Genomic DNA, 19781 nt, shown 5'->3' on the forward strand with positions numbered 1-19781 from the left:
GGATGTGTGTCTGCTGGTAGTACTACATTAGTACGTAATCCATACAGCATTTCTCTTAACATTGCATGGTTGTCATAACATTTCAGGCTAACCCGGATGAACACCAAACTGGTGAATCTGAGTTGCTGGTGATCAGTGCGACAGTTTGTCATCACACTGTGTGTTAGCATAATTGATTGAACAAGAGGAGCTTGCTGATTTCAGGAAAATGTTTGCATGATTCTTTCACATCTTAACTGTCCATGACTCATGTCTGTTAATATGATTCAAGGAAACGTAAATCTTAAAATCGTTAAATCTTACATATTGAGCACTTTCAGCACCAGCAGGGATTCGATGCGAGGTAAAATGTTTTCAGTGTCTTGTAACTAAGATACATATTATTAAAATGTGAACCAAAAACTACCGAAGTGAATATGAATAATTGTGCAGAACTGGACTAAACTGATAATGGCCAATGGCTATGCCAATTTACTGTTTACTGCACAGATGACTGTGCTGAGCAGAAAGAGCAGAGGGCCTTGCAGAGCAGACATGAAGGTTGTGGTTGCTGTCTGACAGTCTGGCTATAATTAGTCATAATGTGTGGTCAAAATATTTCACTGCATCTAAAGAACAATTTGTACAATGATACCCAAGGGATACTAGAAGGATTCAATTTCTTTACTTAAGTTGCAATACCACAATGTAAAAATACTCTTTTAAAAGCGAAAGTCAAGCATTCAAAATTGTACTACAGCAAAAACACATATTGTCAACTAAATGTATTTAAGGGACACAACTATACATTATATTTATATTTTTATAAGGTATCACACGATTGGAAACCTTGAGGTTTAATCCTGAACAATGTGTTGTATTTTATATGCTTATTATTTGTTTTCATTTATAAAGTAAGCGCCAACTACAGCTGTCTGAAGTACACTTACTTCTGAAATTGAGTATATGATGCATAAAGTAACAGAATATGGAAATACTCAACTAAAGTACAGGTACCTAAAAATTGTAGTTAAGTAAAGTACTTGAGTAAATGTACTTAGTGTACTTGGTCACATTCCACCAATGCAGTTACCAAAGCTGGATGTCAATATTAGCTATTAAGCAAGATCAAGCAGAACCAAATCCTTATTGGATACTATGGTGCCTAAAGAGGGACTAAAGATTAACTGAATGTTGTCGCCCCCCTTTGGTAAGACATGAGCTTTGCAGGTGGCTGAGGATGATGAACAATAATGCTCCTGAGTCCTCTATAAGAATATTTTTTCCAATGACTTTCTGTTACCCATTGTCTATCCCCACCTGACTGCAACAGCAAAAGATTCTTAGGACACCTGAAAAGTAATTAAAAGTTGGTTCTTATTATGTGCCAAATACTCAATGTTGTAGTGAGAACATGCTTCACTCCAAAACAAGGCAAACCAGAACACTGCCCTCTCATGATTCATGATTCTATTGCTCAATCTACATGATACACAAGAGTAAACAATGGGCCAAAAAACATTTCAATAGAAAGGGAAGTGTGCCAGAATGTGCATCAATATCAGTTAATATCCTTTCGTTCTGGCTAGCGCTGTTATAAAACCAGGGCAGGTAAAACCGAACAGGCTCGTCAACAAATCTTAAAAGGCATTGTCCTCATTTTGTGTCTTACAATACTTACCATATATGTGACAGAATGTAACAAAGTACATTTCCTCAAATATGTTACTAAAGAGCAGTTTTGAGGTACTTGTTGTATTCATATTTTAAGCTTCTTTATATGTATACTACATTTCACATGCAAATATTTTTTTTACTTCATTACATTTTTTAGACAGCTATTGTTAATTTGCCAGTAAACATTTCACATGCAAAGCATATATATTAGCTAATAAAATACTATTACTTGTTATTGATTACCTACTAAACCAAACAAGTAATAACACTTGTATGGGCAATTTTTCTGCATAATATTTCAATACATTTTGTTCACTATACTTTATTAAAAGTTTTGAATGGACTTTTCATGGAGTATTCTAACATTGCGGTATCATTACTTTTGTTTAGGACCTCGCCTTCCAATAATGGATCTATTAATTAAAAGAATAAAAAGCAATTTCCATTCTCTGTTTGTCCTGTACATACTGCAGAATTGACAATAAAGCTGACTTTGACTTTGAATTAAAAACTAGCTTTTGCGTCACTATTCATCTCTGACTGGAGGTTGTTGTCTCATTGTCTCACATTCAAGTTAGTACTGTTAAGTCTTTTGTAGACATTGCTTTTGAAGAGACACCAGTCTCTGGTAAAATTATAACTACTAAAATGTCTCATCAACTTCTGTAACAACCTCTGACACTTTTTAACTGTACCTCTAAACTGCACTGAACTATGGGATTGATTCTTTTTCTTTTTTTAAGTTACAGATTTGGTCAATCGATCAATCAATTAATCCAAATATTAATGACAAAATCAGAATAAATACATAATTAAAAGGGTATGTCTCATTTTATTGAATTCTTGCATTCTGAAAGAACAAGGAAACAAACTTTTATTTATCAGCAGAAGAACATAAAAGTCAGATGAAGGCTACTGTACTGACACTATGGCTATGTTAAAAAAACAAAGAAACAAAAACTTTACATTTTCTGTACAAAATATTTCTGACAAGAAATGAGTAGTTTAATTTACAAGTGACCAGTTAAGGTTTGGAAGCATTAGGTCTCTTAACCTTAACTGATATGTTTGAACAAAAATAAACATATCTACTTTGAATACAAGATAAACTACAACATAATGAGGTCATATACCTCCCAACAGTTCCACATCAAGCCACGATGTCTGATCTTTCGTATGGCTTGGGTTGTGTTGAAATGGATGTAAGACATGGACAGCCACTTTCCTCAAAAAAATAAAATAAAATACATTCAGTGTCTCTTATGCTGTAGTATCTCAATCCAATGTTGTGACACTAAGGCTTTACGATTTTTGTAGTTCATCAGCCTATTTGTCATGAGAGGTCCATGATGGGGTCTAACAGGGCTCTACATTCCCTCTATTTTCATGAGTCCATACCTTGTTTGGTTTTAGTTTCTATACGTGTACCATGAATCACCTATTTATTAGTTTCATTGCCCTCTTTCTTTTTTTCTTCTCCCCCCGATGTGGCTGCAACTACAGGTATGCTTGTCTTACCAGCAGGACTTTTATCCTGCTCCTGTCGGTGTCCTTTGACAAACTCTCTTTTGTGACTCACTGGTCTGCCTCTACTCCACTCCCTGACTGTTGGGTGACCTGTTTGTTTTCGTTTCGGGCTAAAGACATCAGGCCTGTTGATCACTCGATTTGGGAAGCGTATGAGACCCTCTGTGGGAGTGGGAAGTAAGGCAGCTTTGTGTCTCTGGGGTTTTACTGCTTGCTGATTTTGACCAGGGCACGAGTTTCCTCCACTGATTTGAGCTGGACCAAAGGGCCCGCCGTACCGTCGGGAATGTGGATCACCAGAGCCTTGGAATCTGGCAACATGATGACTACTGAAATGAGGTGATTCTGGTTCAGATCCCCTGGAGTCTAACCCTGGGCCCTCAGTGATTGTATCCCATCTCCCAGGTCCATGTCTTAGGTCTGGGTTTTCAGGTGCTGAGCCCCTCATGTCCATTTTATCAGGCCCTAGCCTTCTCATGTCTGGACCTTTCCTTTCCCACCTAAAATCATCAAATCCTTTTCTATCTGTTCCAGGGCTTTCCATGTCTACACCTCGCCTTTCAGATCCTAGCCCACCAAAATCTGAAAACTCCTCAACAGTCCCTGGACCTTCAATGTTTGAATTTCTGTTTTCAGGCCCTGAGTGTCTTAATTGTGGACCTCTGGGGCCTCTTCTATCAAGACCTTCCATCTCAAATCCTCTCCTATTTGGGCATGAATTCATCATGTCTGGGCCTCCCCTATTAGCCCCAGGTCCATCCATGTTTGGCTCTCTCATGTTATCCCTGAAGTCTGGCTGCCTCCAGTCATTCCCCATATCTAGACCCCCCCTCATATCTGATCCTGGTCCTCTCATGTGTGGACCTCTTCTATCTTGGCCTTGTCCTCCATTGACTGGATCTCTTTCCCCTCTAAAAAATGGACCAGGCTCCCATCTGTTTGGCTCAGCACCCCTTCTATCAGGCTCTCCCCATTCATTTCCAGGTCCTCCACTACCAGGCACTGAGAATACCATATCTGGGTCTTCCTGGACAGGCCCTGGACCCCTACACTGAGAACCACTCCAATCATCTCCTGGACCTCTCAAAGGCCCTGGAAATCGCATATTTGGTCTTTCATGTATTGGCTTTGGCCCCCTACTTCCAGGGCCTCTCCATTCCATAGGAGGACCTTGCCTGCCATGTTCTTGAACCTGCTCATCTGGACCTTCCCAGGCAGACCCTGGACCCCTGTTGCCATGTCTTTTCCAATCATTTCCTGAACATTCTCTTTCAATTTCAACAGCCTCCATATTGGGCCCTCTTCCATCTGACCATTGTTCCTCTGTGCCTGTGCCTCTTCTGCCAGGTGCAGAGCCTCTGAAATCTGGTCCTTTCCACCCATCTCCCCAATTTAGACTGCTTATATCCGGCCCTGGTCCTCTAATATTTTTCCTTATAGGCCCAGGACCTTTCACGTTTCGACCTATTCTACCAGGCCCTGGGCCCTCTGTGTCTGAGCTTTCATGGACAGATTCTGACCTAAGAAAGTCAGCCCCTCCCCAGTCATCCCTTTTATGTCTTAGACCTACATTTGGACCTTTCTGTCTGATACCTTGGCCTCTAAGATTTGGACCACCTGATCTTCTCCGATCAGTTCCTGGGTCGTCCATATCCGGACCTCTCCTTTCAGGGTCAAGTTCCCTGAAGCATGACCCTCCTGGTTCTTGTCTGTCAGGTTCTGGGCCCTCAATGTCTGGACCTCTACTTTCGCAACCTGGTCCTCTGAAATCTGGACCTCTTAGACCTTTCCTATGAGGACCTGGACCCTCCAAGACAGTTCTTTCAGGCCTTACTCCTATGAAGTGTGGACCTCTGCTATGAGACTCTTGGCCCTCCATATCTGGAGGTCTTCTTTCTGGCTCAGGAACCCTGAATTGTTGGCCTCCTGGAAAGCATCTGTTGTTGGCTGTTGCCTCCATGTCTGGAGGTCTTTTTTCTGGCCCAGGTCCTCTGAAATTTGGACCTCCTGGACCTCTCCTGTCTGGTACTGGGCCCTCTATGTTTGAACTTGAATGCTGAAGCCCTGGTCTCCTGATGTTTGGACCTCCTGGCCCTCTCCTGTTGGGCCCTGGACAGTTCAAACCAGAACCTGTTCTTTCCCGCTTTGGTCTCCTAAAGCCTGGACCTCTACCATCAGGCTCTGGCCCCTCCATATTGGTATGTCCCCTTTCTAGCCCAGAACCCCTGAAGTGTGGTCCTCCCTGTCCTGGCCCTGGACCTTCCATACCTGGACCAGTTTGTTCAGAGCCCAGTCCTGTTAAGTCAGACCCAGGACCCCTTATATATGGTCCTCTCCTGTCAGGACCCAGTCCACCAGTGTTTTGATCTCCTGGCTCTCTCCCGTCAGGCTCTTGAACCTGCATAAAGGGGCCTCTGTTTTCACATCCAGGCCGTCTTAAGTCTGGAACGCCTTGTCCTCTCCTTTCAGGCCCTTGTCCCTGGAAATCTGGACATCCTGGTCCTCTCCTGTCAGGCTCTTGACTGTCTATAATCCAACCTGTCCTTTCATGTCCACTAAAATCTGGAATTCTGGATTCTCTGCCTTCAGGTCCCTGACCACCCATAGCAGAACCTCTCCTATCAGGCCCTGGTCCACTGAAATCTGGAATTCCAGGTCCTCTTCTGTCAGGTCCTTGCCCTCTGAAATCTGGACATCCAGGACCTCTACTGTCAGGCCCAGAACACTCCAAAGATAAACTTCTCTCAGGCACAACTCTCCTCTCAGGGCCTGGTCCCCTGAAATCTGGACCTCTTGGTCTTCTCCTGTCAGTTCCTGGACCTTCCATAGCAGGACCTCTTCTTTCAGGCCCAGGTCTTCTGAAATCTGGACCTCCAGGTCCTCTCCTGGCAGGCCCAGGACCATCCATAGGTAAAGTTCTCCTTTCAGGCCTTGGTTCACTGAAATCTGGACCTCCAGGTCCTTGCCTATCAGACCCAGAACCATCCATAGCTGGACCTCTCCTTTCAGGGCCTGGTCCCCAGATATCATGTTCTCCTGGTCCTCCCCTGTCAGGCCCTGGACCAGCCATATCAGGATCTCTCCTCTTAGGCCACTGTCCCCTGAAATCTGGATCCGCCGATCCTCTTCTGTTAGGCCCAGGACCCTCCATAGGCAGACCTCTCCTTTCAGGGTCAAGTCCCAAAAAGTCTGGACCCCCTGATCCACTCATACCAGGTCCTAGGATATCATTAGTTGGACCTCTCCTTTCAGGCTCTGGTCTCCTGAAATCTGGACCTCCTGGTCCTCTCCTGTCATGCATTGGGACCTCTATATCAGAACCTCTCCTTTCAGGTCCCGGTGCCATGAAATCAGGACACCCTTGTCCTCTTCTGTCATGCCTCAAGTCCTCCATGTTTGGACCTCTTCTATTGGGCCGATGAACTGTCCATTCATCTTGAATAAATGGTCCTCCTCTAACCGGACCTGATCCTCTCCTGTCAGATCCTTTCCAATCATCTCTTGCTTCTGATCCTCGGCTATTCCAATCTGGATCCCTCATATGTTGACCCAGGTCTTTATTTTGATTGCTCTGACCCTTCATTTCAGGACCAACGTGACTTGATCCTGGACCTCCCCAGTCTGGACTTGTAATGTTTGGAATGGGACCTCTGTCTTCTTGACCCATTTGTTCATTTCTCCTCTCTAGCCATATATTTCTTCCCTGCATGTCTGTGTCCCTCTTATTTGGACCTGTTTCTATAATGTCTCTGCCTAAACTCCTTGCATATGACTCACTTCTAACACCCTTTATATCAGGGCCACCCATACTACCCATCTCTTGTCCTGGCCCCATATAATTATGTTCTGTCATATCTGGCCTTGTTAATTCATGCAAAGATTCTGATTCTCTCATCTCAGGGCCAAGCACATTCTTTGCAGCCTGAATAGCTAGGCCACTACTGTCTTGTTTATTGCAAGACATGTTTGACCGATCAGTTTCATAATTTATGTTTGACCCTGGTCCTGTCATGGGCACATCTCGCCCTCTTTGTGAGCCCCACTTTACATCTGTTATTGCTTGGGATAGTCTATCTGCTCTTAGAACTCTAGACTCTGAACCAGTAGATGTGTTCAAATCCAAACTGCTTTCTTGACCACCATCCACCCTGCTCAAGTCTGCTTCTTTTCCATGTGGCTGAAAACCCCTTTTCTGAGGGCCCCTTTTTTCTAACACTGGACTGCCATCTTGCCTTGAGGGCCTTTGAACTGAGCCCCTAAAAGATGGACTTGGACTCCTTATATCTGGACTTGGATCTCTTGGCCCTCCATCCCTGATAGCAGATGTCATACCCCCAATATGTGGACTTTCACCTCTATCTTTTGATAGAGCCCCAAAAGATTGCTCTCTCCCTAATGCTATAACACCTGGCCTACCATTTGGGTTTTCTGGTTGTGATCTATGCTCCTCTGTTTTAAGACACAGTAAACCCTTCTGTAGACAATTAACATCTTGGCTTCTCTCATTAACTACCATCAGCCTCCTTGTATCTGGACTGGATCTGTCTAATGCATGGCCCTTCATGACTGGATCTCTAATCTCATTCTGTAGACTTGATCCTCGACCTTTCACCTCTGGGTTCGCACCTTGCATACTAGAATTTTCTATACCTTGTACTGGACTCCTCATCTCGGAACCTCTCATGACCGGCCCTGAACCAATTTTATCAGTATTGTGATGTTGAACATGTGCTTCATTCAAATTTGTCTCCAAACCTAGCATCCCTCTCCCTGGGCCCCCTGCATATTTCTCCTGACTGCTTATAACTAGGTTGTGTACGTGTGGTTCAGGAAGCCAAATGCTGGGGCTTATGCCTTGCATGCGTGGACCTCTCATGTCAGGCCCTGGGGATCTAATTCCTGTTTCTCTTAGATGTACCTGTGCTCCCCAGTGTCCAAGTTCTTTCATATTTGACCCTGGATACCTAATACCTGGACCACTGATACCACATCCTAGATGCTTTGGAACAGGGTGTACATCAGGTCTTGCGCCCTGAATATCTGGACCTGTGGCTGGATTTGAATGTCCTCTCTCTTGACCAAGGATTTCTGGATGCTTTAAGCCTGGACTTTGCCCTTCTATCTGTTTGTCTGCCTCTGTCATACCTTGATCTCTGACACCTGGATCCTGTACATCTCTAAAATCCAAATTTCTAACATTAGATACTGGGCCTCCAACAGTAGGCCACGTCATATTGGACAGTGTTGCTTGACCACCAATAGGCAAGCAACTATTTTCAACTTTAACAAGTGGCATTGAGACACTTGTATATGTCTCATTAGGTCTGATTTCCTCACTCTTTTCTATGCTACTAGGTCTCACAAACTGTGGCTCTGGATCAGGGCTCTGAGGAGAATCTCGAATGGGTGGATCAATTACTCTTAGAGGAACTGTACTTTCAATTTTGTTTATAAGCAAATTTTCCTGTTGAGAGGGCTTATCCACCTGTGTAGATGATCCTCTAGCTGTGTCATCATGGTCATTGAGTGAATTTGTTTGAAGGTCCTGGGATGTTGGTGGTTCTGAAATCTCAAGCTTCACATTGTGAAGAAGTTCATGTGAACAGGGATAAAAGCCTTTATCCGGTCTTTCAACAAGATTACTGTCTCCATCAGGGTCATTTTTAATGGTACCTGATGTAGATGATTTCTCAAGGAGTTGAGGGGAATGTTCTGTGTGTTTAGGTGAAAGTGATACAGAATCTTTTTTTCTAGGAGATGATGGGGATCTTCTGCGCCCATGAGAATGTCGTCGTGTAGTATGCTCCTTACGGTGGCGACCCTGCCGTTCAGACTGGTCTCTAGCTCTATGCCTGGACCTGTCCCTTTCACTTCTTCTGTGTCTATCCCTTTCTCTGCGTCTCTGGGTATGTGAAGGAGAACGCCGCTGTGACTTTCTTGAAGGACTTCTATGGCGGTCTCTTTCACGATGACTCCGTCTCTTTGGTGACTGCCTTCGCTTTCTGCTGTGGTGTGAATTCTGAGCAGTGCCCTTGTGGCAGGCACGATGCCCTGCTCTAGACAATGATGAATCAAAAGTCTTTTTACTGTCTCCTTGAAATACCTCCTCTTGAATTTCATTAAAAAGGAATTCATCCTCAGGATCATAAGCTACATCAGAATCTTCAATCTCTCCAGCAGAGGAATACTTGTCACTTTCCTTAACATTTTCCTGTATTTCATCTTGCTCTGTAACAGTATCTGTATTATTTTCTAAATTAGGGATTGCAGTTGTGTCTTCTGTCTTTAAAGTTTGTGAATCCACATTTGAACTGTCCACAGTCTCTCTAAGGTTGCTTGTTTTATCTGTTGATTCTGAAGGCCTTGACTCTGTTTGTTTCGTGCCACTCTGCAGAGATGAAAGTTGACTGACAGGCAAAGATTTTGGCGGGGGAGACATCAGGGAATCAGAAACAGAAAAGTGAGCCATGAACATACCCACAGCCTCTCTCTGTTGACGTAGTGCCTCTTCCTGCTCCTTCAACTGCCGCTTTTGCTCTTCAATCTGCTTATTCAGCTCCTCAAGCATCCGCTGTTGTTCTGTAAGTGTTGCAGCTGAGACAACCACAGTTCCTGTAGGAAGGCTCTGCGTTACTTCAGCTTGGGAAGACGCTTGGGCTGGAGTAGAAGTGGGAGCTGGTGTTACAACTTGACTGGAAACTGGGGTTTGGCCTGATGGAGAATTTGACATTTGAGTTGAAATAGGTAGATTTGCTCCAGCATCACTTTGAATATCTGCAAAGATAGTCTCGTCCTCTGGATCATAGGCCACATCATCATCTACAAAGCCTGATACTGCAGGGCCAACTGCCTTTTTTCTTTCTACGCTCTGTGGAGCAGCCATTCTATATCCCACTGCTGGGTCATACTCCTCTTCTGGATCATATGGTCGGTCAAAGTCATTTTCCTCTTCCTCTACTTTTTTGACTTTGGATTTCTGTCCATACTGTTGGACAATTGGGTCCACCATTGATCCAGACACCCTAGAAAACACTTGAAGGTTCTTAACACTAACTTTTGTTGTTGTAGAACTTTCGTTAGAAGAGGTCATGGAGTCAGTTTGCTTATTGTGAAACAAACTCTTCAAGATAGTCTGCAGTGGTGTCTCATCACTGGATGCTGTTGTGGAATTCTTGTCAGAGATGGTACTAGAGGTGGCTTGAGTGGCATCAACAGTGGCTGAGGTAGAAACTGGAGGTTTTGCTCGAATGGAAGTCAAAAGAGATGGTATGGTAACTGAGCCAGATGAGGAAGACTCTGATGGTGACCCAGGACATGATGGTGAACCAGGAGGGGTGGTGTTAGCAGGAGTCTCTGGATCGTAGGGTTGGAATATCTCCAATTTGTCAGAGCCATAGAGGACTGGAGGTTTTGGGATCCACATGGGGTCTTTAGACATGTGTACTCTGGGTCTCTTCTCCTCAATTTCCTGAGGGAAGCTTTCTGGACGTTTTACCTTCTGAACAACTGCCAGACCCAGAAGAAGATTGGGCCGTTTTTTTTCAAGCCCTGTGAAAATAAAGTGAGTTAAAGTCAATAAATCATTGCAAGTTTTAATTAAACGTTATCAACAGTTTCTCCCAAATGCTTGATAGCCAATTTTGGTTAGAAATGTTAGATAATTATTCAGATTCACAAAACATGTGGGTGTTGTTGCAGGACTTTTCATTAGGGCTGGGAACACTAATTAACTCACCAATGACTACGGAAAACTCAGAAACACTGGTTCCTGGTAAATACATCTGCCAGCTGCAGTCTGTATTGTCAGCTAAAGGCAGTTTCCGAAAGTAAAAACTGCATGCATTTTCACCAAAAAATATGCACATTAAATATTCAGATTTAATAAAGAAAATGTTGGCATTTTCTAGAAGTGGGTATTTTATAATAAGAAATTAAACTGAGCAATGGTGTTTTCATGGGGATAACATTTGTCTTTTTTCCAGTAGATACTTATTAAAGTTACTAAAGCAGGTGAAAGATGATTAATTTTTTAAGATATTACAGCCTGCATATGAGTTTTATTGTTGAGCCTGACAGGTGTTTGCCCAAGCCCAGTTATGCAAAAATTCATTATATAATGGTCGAAGCATTATCACACCTGGTCCTTCAAGAGGTTGTAGTATGGATGGGATTGATTCTTTTGCACTGAGTGGGACAAGGTAGATATCCTTGATAGAACGGCTGCTATTGGCAACCACACCAAAACGACCTCTGCTGCTGAAATAGGAAAACAAGGAGACATAGGCCACCTCTTCCTCCTCAGTTGCAGGGTGAAACCGGATCACACATAATTCCTAATAAGCAAAAAAACACACAAGAGAAGATGTAAAATACCGATAGATTATACACATTATTGACAAAACACAGAAATGAATTCTGTATCGACTGCTTACTTTTGTTACAGAGGTCTTTAGTTTTGCAACATAGTCCCACACTATTTGAGGCAGGATTCGTCCTCCAATTTGTATGGTATCAGGTAGATCCTATGCACGAGAAAAACTTGTTCATGTCTTTGTCAATTCAACAAATGACAATGACAGCCCTTTTTGACACAGCTTTGTTAGTTATTACTGTGAAGTACTATACCGCTTTAAGATTTTCAGCAGATCCTGAAACCAGATATCCTTTGGTGACAAACTTTGCAACAGTGAGCATGTTAAGGAAGCCTTTCCACACTATATCTTGCTTAGCCAAGAACTGCGCAGTCTCACCATCCGGTGGGGTTTCAGATGTCATGGTCCTGAAACACAAACCACAACAGCACATTGACAGATTTGCTCAAATGTATACTACCTAAAACATAATAAAACATGATAATTACATTCTATGCTCGTTATACTTGCACATTTCTTTAAATACCTTGAGGATGAGCCATAGAGTCTGGGATCTGCAGAAGAAGATGGCTTCATTAAGATAGATTTAGGTATTGTTTTTGTTGGTGGGAGTGAGGAGGCTGGTGCTGAGGGCGAGGCCGATCTAGTCTCTTTAAGTGGAGCATAGGGGGCTCCATGGTTATGAGTTGCGTTACTTGGACCAGATTTGCCACTAGACAGAGCAGATAACCTGCTTGCTGCAGTGCGGGGGTCACGTCTTGTGATGGTTACTGTGGAGACTGCTGGAATCACAACTGGTGTATATGCTCTCTTGGTTGTAGTAGCTTTAGGAGTGTCTGGAGTTGGGGATGCAGGGGACTCCAGGACAGGGGATGCAGGAGACTCCAAAGTAGGCGAGGCTGGAGAATCCATTGTGGGAGAAGCAGGGGATTCTACTATAGTCAATACTGGAGAGTCAATGATAAGACGGGATGAAGGACCCATCAGGGATGATGTTGGAGAATCCATGTCAGGTGAGTCAGGTGGTGCTCGCAGAGGGGAGTCATCTCCTGCAGACTTTCTCCAAGAGGGTTCATATTTATCTCTTGCTTCAGAAACCTTGGGTTTTTTCTTTGCAGGTTCCTCCTCATCCCCAGCTAGTATTTGACCTTTGGGAAGGAATAAGAATCTACTTTGAAAAACTGAAAGTAACAATGGGCGGTCATTGGATAATAATGTCTAATAGGTATTGCACAACTATTGTAACATCTTTTTAATTCACCTGTACATATCTTGCATTTCAGGTCAAAGAGGTGAGTTTTGTGCTCTGATGTTGTGTCCTTAAGCATACAGGTGAGAATATCTGGTACAGCACTGTTTTGGCTTGGCTGGCTTGTTATGGTCTTAGGAACAGGAGCAGGAGCAGGAAGATTTTTCTTCTGTTCCTGGGCATTAACATACCAACACAAATACACAGACAATAAGACTTAATCTGACAGAAAGACATCATAACACCCATGGCCTTTCATGTGGAATACTCATATGGAGAATGAGAGACAATATAATGACCAAACAAAGATTTTTAAATCCACCAACTGAATAGACGAGGCAAAAACACACCGTGCTTCTATCAGGTCTAGCTGGATTCAAACTAGGCAAATCAACCTTCACTGCTTCAGGCCTCGGCTGCAAACTTGATGCTTTGGCGGCTTCCTTAACCTGGATACACATAAGCAATGAAAGAAGATTATCATTTCTGACACAAACACTGTCTGCTTCTGAGGCTTGATAACAAGTTCAAACACAATATCTGAATGATTTTGTCCTGGTGTGTATAATTACACACCATTACACTTTACCTCTGTTGTTTCTTTTGCATTTGGCTCTGATGTCTTGATAGCCTGCATATCCTTTTGGCTCATCCTGGCCAGTCTGAAGGGACTAATCTCTCCACGTACAACTCGATACAACAAGCCCTAGAGAAAACCCAAAACTGGACCGTCAGTTTGCTAAAAAACATAAATATTATTTGCTTTTTAAACCTCACTACGCAAATTTCTGCAATATTGAGAGTAGTATTCAAATTTATGGTAAGAACAAAGACCACAAAATAGAACAGGTTTTATCAACTTTGAACAAACCTTGTTTCTTGGGTCTTTCAGGTTGAACATTATAGTTCTGTACTTGTTCATGTACTTGCTGTCTGTGTTGCGAAATATGTCAAACATCTCCATCTCAATGCTTGCGACAAGCTTTGCAACTTCACTCTCAGACATCTCCAAATCCTCACAATCACACACCCTTGAGAAAAGAAAAGGCAGTTAGTCAACAACTTTGTGAGTGCAAAACCCACAGATATATTCCTGGAGTCTATAATGTAATGAAAATAACCTTGATTTTGTGAGGGACACCAAATTGTTTACACACAGATTTATAATATGTGGATCATACTACTTTCAAAATGTACGCACTTAATGAAAACACTACTGATAGTTACATGACTGACAAGTATATGACCTGGAGACTAAATACACACCGGTAGAGTAAAAACCTGATACTGAAATAAATGGTGGTGAATTTAGTACGGTAGGTTTAGGTATTTTAGTTCTTATCAAATCATGTCCATGTTGTTTTATGCTTGCTTCAAGGTATTGGCATTCACTATTGTGGCTTCTTCTACCATCACTTGAACTTCTGATAGGACTCATTTTCAATTTAGGTGTCAGATTCATCAAGAAGCTCTCACCTTTTGAACAGGATGCTGGTGAGGGAACGCTGGATGCTCTGTCTGACCTGGTTATTGGGCTGAGAGGGTCTGGAGGAGGGAGCACTGGGTGCAGGTGGCACCGGCAGATTTCTGGTTTCACTCAGCAGCGTCGGGGCTGAAGGAGGCTTCTGGCAAGATACTGAGGCTGACACGTGGCTGGATGGAGGCTGGGGTGCAGACAACTTCTTTGGTATGACGTATGTGGTCTTAGTGACCATAAGGGCCCCTGTTTCATGAAGTCTGGGAGCTGAGGTGGATGGGGATTGTGCAGTTGGAGAAAGACTAGATTTTACTGCGTTGGGGGGTATACAGGGATTTGATTCTGCAGATTGCTGCTTAGGCACACCACTGTTGATTGGGTCCTTTTGTTTTTCTGGACAGTGGCTTTGTGGTGCAGCTGGCTCAGCAGCATGCTGGGAAGACGGAGCAGCATCTGCAGAGGTGTCCTCTGCAGGAGTTACATCCTCACGGTCAACCTCTACCTGCTTGCTGTCCGTTTTAGCTGTTAGAAAAAAGCAAAGCAGGGAATTGTTGTGAGTAAGAAGAAATACATCTATCTATTGACTGTGACAGAAATCAACATGACACAAGATATGCAAATCAGTGGCAAGTTAAAAAACATGAGTACATAAAGTTGCTTATTGATCAGCTATCAATAAATAAAATGATAAATGATAAATTAATATAGCAGAAATGTTTGTTAACATTTGCAAGTCATCCTGTGTTTGGATTTATGATCAGCTGAGAAATAACAAACATAAATGGGACTAAAGCTGTGGTTGACATGGTTACAAAATTATAGATTTGGCCTATACAGCATGGTGAGTTCATGACTGTACAATTATTAGATGTAACTACAGGCAAACAGTGACCTATGAGCAAGTTGGGATGTTGTGTCAAACATATATAAAACAGAATGTGAAGATTTGCTAATCTTTTTTGACACATACTCTATCTTTTTATGTTTCACCTTTCAACTTCATTGATTTTTGTAAATATCTGCTTATTCTGAATTTGATGCAGCAACACATCTCAAACAAGTTGGGACAGGAGCAACAAAAGCCCGGGAAAGTTGCGGAATGCTCCAAAAACACCAGTTTGGATCGTTCCACAGGTAAACAGGTTGACAGTATCATGACTGGGTATGAAAGGAGCATCCTGGAAAGACTCATTCACAAGTAAGGATGGAGCGAGGTTATGTGAACACATGATTGTGTGAAGGATGTTACTACATGGGCTCAAGAACATAAAACCATTGTCTGTAAGCACAGTTTGATTGACTGTATTCTGTTTTTCTTTACATTTTTACACCTGTGTCCACCTGTGTTTTACCATGACCATTAACACACTCCTCCACTGCAATAACTAACTGAAACATAACTAGCAATTTTCTTGTTGTTCATATTTTAACATTAATACTGGTGTTCCTTCCTATTCTTTACTGAATTATTCACTGACCTCTCCTAAGTATATGAAGTGAGTAAATGTGTTTTAATTCAGTTTGTTTACACATTAAAGATATATTCTTAACTCCCAGTCATAATAATAAAGTGTCCTTGTAACACATAACAAAGATTAATCAGATGGATTCAGGACACAATGTTTCACGTTCGGGAAGGGTTCGGATCATTTAAATGTGTAAATATCATGACACATGACCTATCAAGTATTTGGATTTTTTGCAGTAGTAAATATGGACATTATTGTTAAGATTTGCAGCAGACACATCTTTTAAAGCTCTTCATCTGTTTTACATCGTAATTTATACTTTTGCCTAGTTTTCTACTGAAAAAAGCATTTGTAAAATGTAAAAAAACGTTTTTTTATATACAGGATATTTATAGATATTTATATATTCAGAGATATACCTACACAAGATTTTTTTGACTCCTAAGAAAAATCTACAAGAACTTTACATTCAGGTTGTGTTTAAATTTCACACTTAGTGTCTTCAAACCAGGCGTTGATATAACCTTTTAAGCCTCTTTTACATCACTTTAAATTGATAAACCTCTCATTAAATAGGCTTCTTTGAACCTGACTATTGTAAAGAACATGTTTTATTGTAGATGCTTTTTGAATCTGGTCTCCACCAGTGACCTTCAGTTTAAAACACTGCTGTTCTCTGGGAGGATGTAACAACATTCACCTGCTCTGTAATATCCTTCAAGTATATGGGATTACTGACACACTGCCAATATGCTAAATCATGATAATTCAAGTTCTGTGAATGCACTTAACATTTACCATTGACTGGAATGTTATCCACACAGGAAAATGATTGCTATGCTTTGAAACTTTTGAAAATACAGTATCTGCTGATCACTTGTATGAGGAGGAAAAAAACACACACACACAAATGCACTACTAGGCTTCAAATATGGATGTTGCTGCAAAGAACCTACAGATTGTAAAACATGGATGCTTTACACACACCTTCAACGCGGCAGCACAGAAGATCTACACAATCACCACAGATTCAAGGTGGATGCCCAAGTTTAGTGTCACCAATTCACCAAATGTAAAATATGGTCACAATCTCCCCTTCTGCTCCTGAGTTACGATTTTTGCAGACCATTATGATGTCACAGTGAAGTTGACCTTTGACATTTTGGATATAAAATGTCATCGCTTCATTTAATCCGATGAGACATTCTAATCACTTCATCCTTGAATCCAAGTGAATGTTTGTGCCAAATTTTAAGAGATTCCCTCAAGGTGTTCCTGAGATATCACCAAGGCTGTCGCCGGCGTGGAGGCATTAACATTATGCTGATGAATGTGATCTACTGTCTGTTTCTGGGAAGAAGTAGTGTTGGTTTGAGGAGTTAAATCAAGGCCAAGATGAAGAATCACTGGCCTCCTGTACTTGGAATAGTTTAACAAGCAGAAAGAAAATAGCAGAAAAATGTGTTTTCTGCACTTAGGTTTGTTTATAGACACGATCCTTAGCTGACAGAGCCTGGAACTTTGCCTGACCCTCTCTAACAAATATTTTTGATATGTTTAAGGTTTCTACATCTTCAGTGTTAAGTTGCTTGTGTGAAGAAATAAAGTCCCACTGAAGATAATCAGAATTAGCTTTAGATCAGACCTGGCTTTATGGTTAAATCAAATGTTTGGTTTTACTGACATGAGAGGGATTGATAGCCTCATCCTTCTCATGATCAAAGAGTTTTATGGTCAGAAGGTGCTGAAGGCAGCTTCAGTAAAAGCCAGCATGGTGAAGATGAACATGGCACTAAGTACATTCACTACAATACTGTACTCAAGTACAAAGTTGAGATACTTGTATTCCTACTTCTCCCTTTTTACTTCTACTTTACCTGTTTCCTAGATAGATAGATAGATAGATAGATAGATAGATAGATAGATAGATAGATAGATAGATAGATAGATAGATAGATAGATAGATAGATAGATAGATAGATAGATAGATAGATAGATAGATAGATACTTTTGCTTATGAACAATTTTCAATGCAGGACTTTTACCTGTGATGGAGTATCTTTACAGAGTGGCATTAATACTTTTGAGTAAAGGACCTGAATACTTCATCTGCCATTGTCCATCAGGACTATTTAGGTGTAGCGAGCAGTCACAGCACAGTATCTGAGGGGGAACACCAGCTCTGAGATCAGACGTTTGGTCAAATCAAGTGGAGTAGTGTTACTAATAATTAACATGCAGGTGTGGAAGGCAATCAGAGCGACCAGGAAAACCCATACAAGAGGTACGTACGTAGAGGTTTGAGCTTCTGAAATGGCATAATTAAATGCTGAGCCATATGTAGTAGCAGAGGGCAACTACAGAACGACAGGTGTCCATATTTTCATGTGATTAGATCAGTATCACAGAGGGATTATTTATAGAAAATTGGGCAAAAAAATTGGCTCTATGCATTTAAGAACACTACATTAAATGAGGACTAATCCTGTACAGTGCATTGCAGTAAATGAAAGAATAAGAAAGACACATCCTGTCATAGTGAGCTTGCTACATAAAACAGGTTTGAAAACGGAGAAAGTGAGTGATCCTGATTGTGTGCGTTACCTGCTGACACTTCCCTCTCTGCTTTTAGACACTGACAGGCAGGTAGACCAAATGAAGAAACCACAATATATTAACTACTGAATGAAGGAAACGAAGGAAGGAGAAGAGTCATTTTCTGCATCTATGAGGTTAAGAATGAAGAATCTTTATTTGTATATGATTATGCTTTAGTGCGTGAGAGTCAGAGAGAGAGAGAAAAGCACTGGTCAGTCGGTAGGTGTGATTTGAGGCTGTCTTTTGGACTGTCATTGGTCAAAGAAAATCACAGCTCATCTCTTTAAATGGTTCAGAATACACATAGTTACTGAAACTATGGTATTAATCTAAATTAATATTTAGATCAACTTAACAAGTCACACAAGATCTTTTATATTCATGCATTCCTCACAGGATGATATCTAAGATATTTGTGATGAAGCTTCAGTGAAAGTTCAATAACATTCATCTGTGGGTGAATTTCTGCATTTCCTCTCACTGACCTTCTGTCAAAGTCACAAAATTCACAGTTCTGACATCATGATATCTGGTCAATAATCTCTCCTGGAGTGAATCAGTCGTCAGACGCTGTTCTATAAATATCACATTAACTCTGTCATTCTGGCTTTCGGACCTACTGCTGTGCAACCCACCACTCCCCATCACCACCATTACCCAAAGCTGTTCCAGGAGATTCCACTGAGAGTTTCCATCAACCACCTGTTGCCTTGGTACTGTGGTATTGTTATTTTGACTAACATTAAAGATTCCAGCACTTCTTCCACCACTGCTCTAATTAACATCGTATCTGTAATAAGATTGCGAGCAACCAAAAACATCATCCCCACGCCATGTAATGTTTACTGTAGAACTGTTCGTTTTTCATCTTCCCCTCAGCGTGAAAACCCTAAACACTCCATTAAAATCCTCATCCCTGCTCTGACCTGTCCACATTAGAAGCAATGTTAAGGGCCAAGGTGTTTCATAGATACGGTAAAGTTTCTTCTACGGTGGAATTTACCCTTATTTTTTAGAGGGAAATTCTTTTCTCTGATGTTAGTGATAATAATAAAATGACTGGAATAGCATTTCCTTGTGATGGCTGTAGGTACCTGGTTCCAGGCCTCTGAATCACTGCTCAACTCTCAGCAAAACAAAATGCCAATTCAGTCTCACTGTCGGTCAAGTATGTACAAACAAGTCCAAACACTTCACTTAGATCTGGTCTGTAATCATTATCTGTATCTGTAATTAACTTTCACTGTAATGCCCCCTTTTCCACAACACCCTTGAGCAGATTTGAGTTGAATGAATCAAACTGGTAAGCAGCTGCAGCCATGCATCCACTGCATACCTCCGTATGTATACACTTCATAATGACTGAACGAACCGTCGTGCAACAATAACCAGTGTTGTTAAAACCTCGCTCGTCCGGCAAACTGATTGTGCCT

General features: G+C 41.7%; 1 protein-coding gene across 1 annotated transcript in view; it reads right to left on the reverse strand.

Moving 5' to 3' along the window:
- Window positions 1-2474: 2474 nt before the first annotated feature.
- si:ch73-181d5.4 overlaps window positions 2475-19781 on the reverse strand; it is a 29720-nt gene continuing 12413 nt past the window's right edge. Inside the window, exons 6-15 of the mRNA XM_041944910.1 lie at window positions 14281-14803; window positions 13676-13835; window positions 13394-13510; window positions 13155-13253; window positions 12817-12979; window positions 12082-12703; window positions 11809-11962; window positions 11616-11705; window positions 11321-11516; window positions 2475-10731 (exon numbers count right to left, since the gene is read on the reverse strand). Of these exons, the coding sequence (XP_041800844.1) occupies window positions 3095-10731; window positions 11321-11516; window positions 11616-11705; window positions 11809-11962; window positions 12082-12703; window positions 12817-12979; window positions 13155-13253; window positions 13394-13510; window positions 13676-13835; window positions 14281-14803 (9761 nt within the window). The 3' untranslated portion in view covers window positions 2475-3094. The remainder of the gene's footprint in view (window positions 10732-11320; window positions 11517-11615; window positions 11706-11808; window positions 11963-12081; window positions 12704-12816; window positions 12980-13154; window positions 13254-13393; window positions 13511-13675; window positions 13836-14280; window positions 14804-19781) is intronic.

Source organism: Chelmon rostratus, chromosome 10 (assembly GCF_017976325.1).
Source record: "Chelmon rostratus isolate fCheRos1 chromosome 10, fCheRos1.pri, whole genome shotgun sequence".
Lineage (NCBI taxonomy): Eukaryota > Metazoa > Chordata > Actinopteri > Chaetodontiformes > Chaetodontidae > Chelmon > Chelmon rostratus.